The following is a 5,952-nucleotide window of genomic DNA, read 5'->3' as shown; positions in this document are numbered from 1 at the left end:
CTCGTATGGGTGGAGTCGAGGGCTTCTTGGACGTTATAGCGGCCACAAATCCGGGATGGGAGTCCATGTTGAGGAACATGCGACAACAACATCCCATTCCAGGCGAGTCATCCGACACACATAACGAGGCGGATGTTGCGAGGAGGAGTGAGAAATTCTATCAGGCGATGAACGGCCTTTAGTTCTTTTTTTTCCGGTTGTTGTATTATAAATTCAAAACTTATTTATATATAAAATATTTTCGTATTGATTTTTATTTTAAATTATAATTTTATTAATAAATTAAATAATTGTAATTATTTTCTTAATTATATTTTTAAATTCTGTAAAATAAAAAAAACGAAGTAAATTCGTAGCTAATTTACGACCTATTTACGTGGAAACTTTACGAGAAAATGACGAGAAAAGATAAACGAGGATTTTACGAGGAATCTTTTACGAGGAAATGTCGAGGAAAGATAAACGAGTATTTTACGAGGAAATACTTTCGTGGTAGTTACGTGTTTTTTACGAGGAAAAATTTTCGAGATACTTACGAGGAACTCTTTTCGAGGTATTTACGAGGAAATTTAGCGACCTCCTTACGTGGAATATTTACGTGATCTTTACGACGAAATGATGTACTTCGTCTTTACGACGAAATATTTTCCTCGCTAAGTTACGACGAATTAGCGAGGAAATATGTGTTACGACGAACGAGTAACGACAAAACGTGTTTCCTCGCTAATTCCTCGTAAATGCTCTTTTACGACGAACTCACGAGGAAAACCGTCCTCGTTAAAATTATGTTTTCTTGTAGTAGTGTATATTTTAGTTTATTAACTGTATAATCAGTGGAACCACTTGACTAAAATATATATGCGCCTAATTAGACGGCTTCAAAGTTAAACTACATTAAAAACAAGTGTACTCGTTTAGTTCTTAATGACAAGTATGTTCGAAGAAAACAGTATATGTATATATCGAAATTTGGGTGAATCACGTGTTATTTTAATGCACTTCTGATGACATGAAGTTTTAAAGTTTCACTATTTCCGTTTCTATAAACAAAAGTGATTGAAAGTATGATATGATGAGATGACGCAGAAGTGCAACGCTACTTTATATTATTTTTCAAAACTAATATTATACACTAGAATATAAGGAGGAAGACGTCCACACATGAGTAAAGGTTGGTATCGCTGACGCTGAGAGCCGCCCAAATGTTTCTGGTGGCTGAGGAGGAAAGAGCATGGGTGCCCTGTTGGGTCATTCAACGCAGTTTAATTTCTTTTTAAAAAATAATATAATTTTCTCATCAGTGATTAAAAATAAAATTTCCTGATTAAATTCAAAACGGAAAAAGTTTTGGATCGCAGTTCAGTTTGCTATGACCTTATCCTTCAAAATGTAACATAATTTTAGAAAATTATCTAATAGTTTGTATATGTGTTGTCGATTTATTGCTGCATCACCACTCAAATGAGATGCATATAAAAGGTACGCATGTTATAAGGAAAAATATATTTTGTAAATGAAAATAACTTGATTATAGCATTTGTTGTTTGTAATAGTTGCCATTTAATAAAAAAAAATTGAAATAGTTGCCATTTATCAACTAATAATCAGTTTAAGACTATCATGATAAAACATGTGAAATATAAGAAAATAGTATAACAGATGTAGAATATATTTTATCTTAATCATAGTTTATGCCGTATGGTGTTGATATGTGTATACATATTTACATTTAATTGCGTATCAAGATTTGTATATACGTATGTGTTTTGTACATTTCTGTAACTATAAAAAAGTTACACGCACGTGACTTCCCAATTGCTTCTTGTGTGCTAACCAATCCAAATTGTTTTCTTGACAAGTTGCGACTGACATATGATTTTAGATTAATCCCAACTATGCTTAGTTAGTCCTCGTGCACTGGTTAATCGCTGGCTAAAACTCGCGAAAACTGTCGAATGGGTGTATAATTAAGAAATACTTTGATGCATGATGTTCATTCAGTATATTGACTTATTGAGAATTATTTTAAGTATACATGATGGTTACTAATATGATCCCTATAATTCATTGGTAAAAGATTTGATTGTCCATTATTTCATAATGCGTGTTATGCTTACAAACTGTGCATTAGCTTTTCATTGGTTTTGTTTTTAGTGTTTCTAAACAGCGGATCTTATACGTATACGTGATATATAGTTTGCTACAAATATCCACAGCTCAATGTATATTTTGTTATGTTAAATTTCAAAGATTAATTACAGAAAGTATTAAGATTAAGATTAGTCTCGGCATAACTAGAAACTAACTTCCTATTTTGTATCTACTGTCTTCGTGTACAAAAAAACAAAGAGATAGAAGTAGAAAACCCTAGAATCAACACATTATTGGTCCACAAGGACCACAACGAATGAAAAACGATTAAACAAAAAGAAAAAGAAAAAAATGGTAGGAATCTATAGAAAATGAGCATGTCCTACATTATATGGCACCAATATCTTTTAAAATGAATTCTTCATCTTTGTAGATACAGTCATACAGAAACTAAATCAAATTAATATAATTAATGATATTTTCCCTCAATTAGCATATGCATTGTATAGATGCAATGCATGCAATGCAAATTGGTAAGCAAGCCGGTCAGCGAGAAGAGTAATTAACTTTCCAAGAGGGGTAGGATAGTAAAAACTTATCTCAACCATCAGAGGGCTAGGATAGTAAAAACTTATCTCAACCGGTGAACTAAGGACACGTGCCTTCATCGCTATCAAATAATTGACAATCCAAAGCCGCAACGAATACATCTGTCGGCACCTGTCAGTCAGTGAACGGAGATTAAACGGGTGTAGTTATCACTACTAATAAGGGTAGTTACGTAATTAGACAGTCATTAAGACCTATATAAACACTCCTCTTTCGGCTGTCTGAACCGGTGCAAAAAACAAGAAAGGTTCTGTCTGTACAACGAGTTTCGTGTTTCACTCAGATTTCGTTTCTCTCTCTCTTATCTATCTCTTCTACTGATTTCGATAAAAAAGGAGCGTTAAAAACCCTTTGAAGGGAATGCAGAGAGATGGTCGGAGTATCGCCGGGGAAGACTAAGCTGTGTGATCGGTTTAACCGATCTGTCGGCGGCAGGAACTGCCACCGGAAACACGTCGAGGACGGGTGATCCAATTCAACTCTCTCGAATTCTCCGGACATCGAAAGCTTAAACCTTTTTCCTGTTTTATTTTTCTTTTAATTTAAAATAATCATTGTAATTAAAAAAAATATGGTCGGAGCAAAACCTATAGAGAACGGATCTGACGGTGGAGCAAGCACGGGTCTTCTCCACGGACGTTACGAGCTAGGCCGTCTTCTAGGCCACGGGACATTCGCTAAAGTGTACCACGCGCGTAACGTAACAACGGGTAAAAGCGTGGCGATGAAAGTCGTCGGAAAAGAGAAGGTGGTGAAGGTCGGCATGGTGGACCAGATCAAACGAGAGATCTCGGTGATGAGGATGGTGAAGCATCCCAACATCGTCGAGCTCCACGAGGTGATGGCGAGCAAAACCAAGATCTACTTCGCGATGGAGCTCGTGCGAGGCGGCGAGCTGTTCGCCAAAGTCGCCAAAGGGAGGCTGCGCGAGGACGTGGCGCGCGTGTACTTCCAGCAGCTGGTCTCCGCCGTCGATTTCTGCCACAGCCGGGGGGTTTACCACCGAGATCTCAAGCCGGAGAATCTCTTGCTTGACGAAGAAGGCAACCTCAAGGTCACCGACTTTGGTCTCTCTGCTTTCACCGAGCATTTGAAGCAAGACGGGCTTCTCCACACCACTTGTGGAACTCCGGCGTACGTCGCGCCGGAGGTTATACTGAAGAAAGGATACGACGGAGCGAAGGCGGATCTCTGGTCTTGCGGTGTTATCCTCTTCGTGCTCCTCGCGGGTTACTTGCCGTTTCAAGATGATAATCTTGTGAACATGTATCGGAAGATCTACCGAGGAGACTTCAAGTGTCCTGGGTGGCTCTCCTCCGATGCGAGGAGGCTCGTGACGAAGCTTCTGGATCCGAATCCGAATACCCGGATCACTGTCGATAAGGTGATGGATTCACACTGGTTCAAGAAGTCCTCAACCAGATCAAGAAACGAGCCAGTGGCCGCAACACCAGAGGCTGAGGAGGATGTTGATGTGTCCGTGCACAAGTCCAAGGAAGAGACGGAGACGCTAAACGCGTTTCACATCATCGCGTTGTCTGAAGGGTTTGATCTCTCGCCGTTGTTCGAGGAGAAGAAGAAAGATGAGAAGGTGGAGATGAGGTTCGCGACTTCTAGGCCGGCGAGTAGTGTGATATCGAGCCTTGAGGAGGCGGCGAAGGTTGGGAATAAGTTTGATGTGAGGAAGAGCGAGTGTAGAGTGAGGATCGAAGGGAAACAGAATGGCCGGAAAGGGAAGCTGGCGGTGGAGGCGGAGATATTCGCGGTGGCTCCGTCGTTTGTTGTCGTGGAGGTGAAGAAAGATCATGGGGACACGCTTGAGTACAATAACTTTTGTAGTACGGCTCTTAGACCAGCTCTCAAGGACATCTTCTGGACTTCTACTACACCTGCTTGATTATTAGTATCTGTTTAAATCTTGTGTGTTTTTAATTCCTGTCTGTAAAATATTGTTGGGTTCTAGATTCGGTTCGTGATTCTTGTTCTTGATTCTTAAATGAGTATCGTTTGAACTTTAAATCGTGTAAAAAGGTTCGAGTCTTTTCATCATTTGTGTATGTTTTGTGTCGTTGTTGCCGATTTGTTGCGTCACGAAGCAGGGAATGTCTGTGTGGTGTGTTTTCGTGCGGTGTTAGAATCGTGTCTTAAAAATTCCATATCAATAATTGAGTATATATTTATGGCTCTTTAAGAATGTTCAAGGGTCAATTTTTATGCATTCTCAATGTCTCTTTTATTTTTCTTTTGCACGTCTCTTGCATTGTAAATTAGTATTAGGCCATCAGCTTTTTAAAACTCTCCAACTTGTGTTTTAAGATAGATTTGTATACTGATAGCTCATTTGAATTTGAGTGCGAATTAAAACTTTGAATCTTCTCCTGATGGGGGCACATTACAGCAATTGATAAATTCATAACAATTAGGTAAGTCAGCGAATTAGCGATTGGAGAAAGCTTGTTATGTAATTAATCAAGTCAGCGAATTCTGCCTAATAAACTTGGCAGAAAGCTTTGCTCCAACGTGGTACCAATAGCATGATATGATTAGGGATAAGATTTTGTTTTCATTTTTTACACGTCTCTTACATTGGAGTGACTAGGACATCAGCTTTGGTAAATCTCTTCCTCTTGGGTTATGTAGATCCGTTTGTTTTTATCTTTTCTTTCTATGGTCCAATTTATAGTGTCTTATTGATCCAGACGCTCTTAGGAGTCATATGTGTATTGATCCGTGTCCACATAACTCCATAAAAAGCTATACGTCTTAACTCTACAGAGTCTTCTCCCTATATACACACTAGAAGAAGTATCACACATTTTAACTCACAAAAATTCAGTCTAATAACTTTAGCAATGGGACTATAGCTCAAAAGATGTTACCCATTATATGATTAGTAATAGTTTTCTTTTCGTCAAATATGAATGGGGACAAGTATCACATGATTTGTTGAAGATAAAAATAGTGGAGTAGAAAAGAAGGTGGATCCTGATAATATTAAAAGGAAAAAGGAAGTGAGGTGGGCAACATAACAAAAGTAGAAGTTGCGTGATTGAGATGGATGTTTCATGAACCATATTATATATTCTCTGTTTAACATTTTATTAATAAAGTTTCTTTATCATATTTGACATGTGATCAATTACAGAGAAGCAAAAGGCAACCCATGAATTATTACCTGAATTTTCTTTTTGTAACTGATTAAGAGATCATATATTTGTGTTTAGGTTTAGGGAATATCAGCTCAGTTGATAC

General features: G+C 38.1%; 1 protein-coding gene across 1 annotated transcript; it reads left to right on the top strand.

Annotated features, from left to right (window-relative positions):
- The first annotated feature begins 2,919 nt into the window (after nt 1-2,919).
- LOC106306353 (CBL-interacting serine/threonine-protein kinase 6) lies at nt 2,920-4,876 on the top strand. Its single transcript, XM_013742938.1, has one exon. The coding sequence runs from the start codon at nt 3,272-3,274 to the stop codon at nt 4,595-4,597; it is 1,326 nt and encodes a 441-aa protein (XP_013598392.1). The 5' UTR covers nt 2,920-3,271; the 3' UTR covers nt 4,598-4,876.
- The last annotated feature ends 1,076 nt before the right edge of the window (nt 4,877-5,952 follow it).

This window comes from Brassica oleracea, chromosome C1 (assembly GCF_000695525.1).
Source record: "Brassica oleracea var. oleracea cultivar TO1000 chromosome C1, BOL, whole genome shotgun sequence".
Lineage (NCBI taxonomy): Eukaryota > Viridiplantae > Streptophyta > Magnoliopsida > Brassicales > Brassicaceae > Brassica > Brassica oleracea.
The sequence above is the reverse complement of the archived record's forward strand: the minus strand, read 5'-3'. Positions and strand labels throughout refer to the sequence as shown.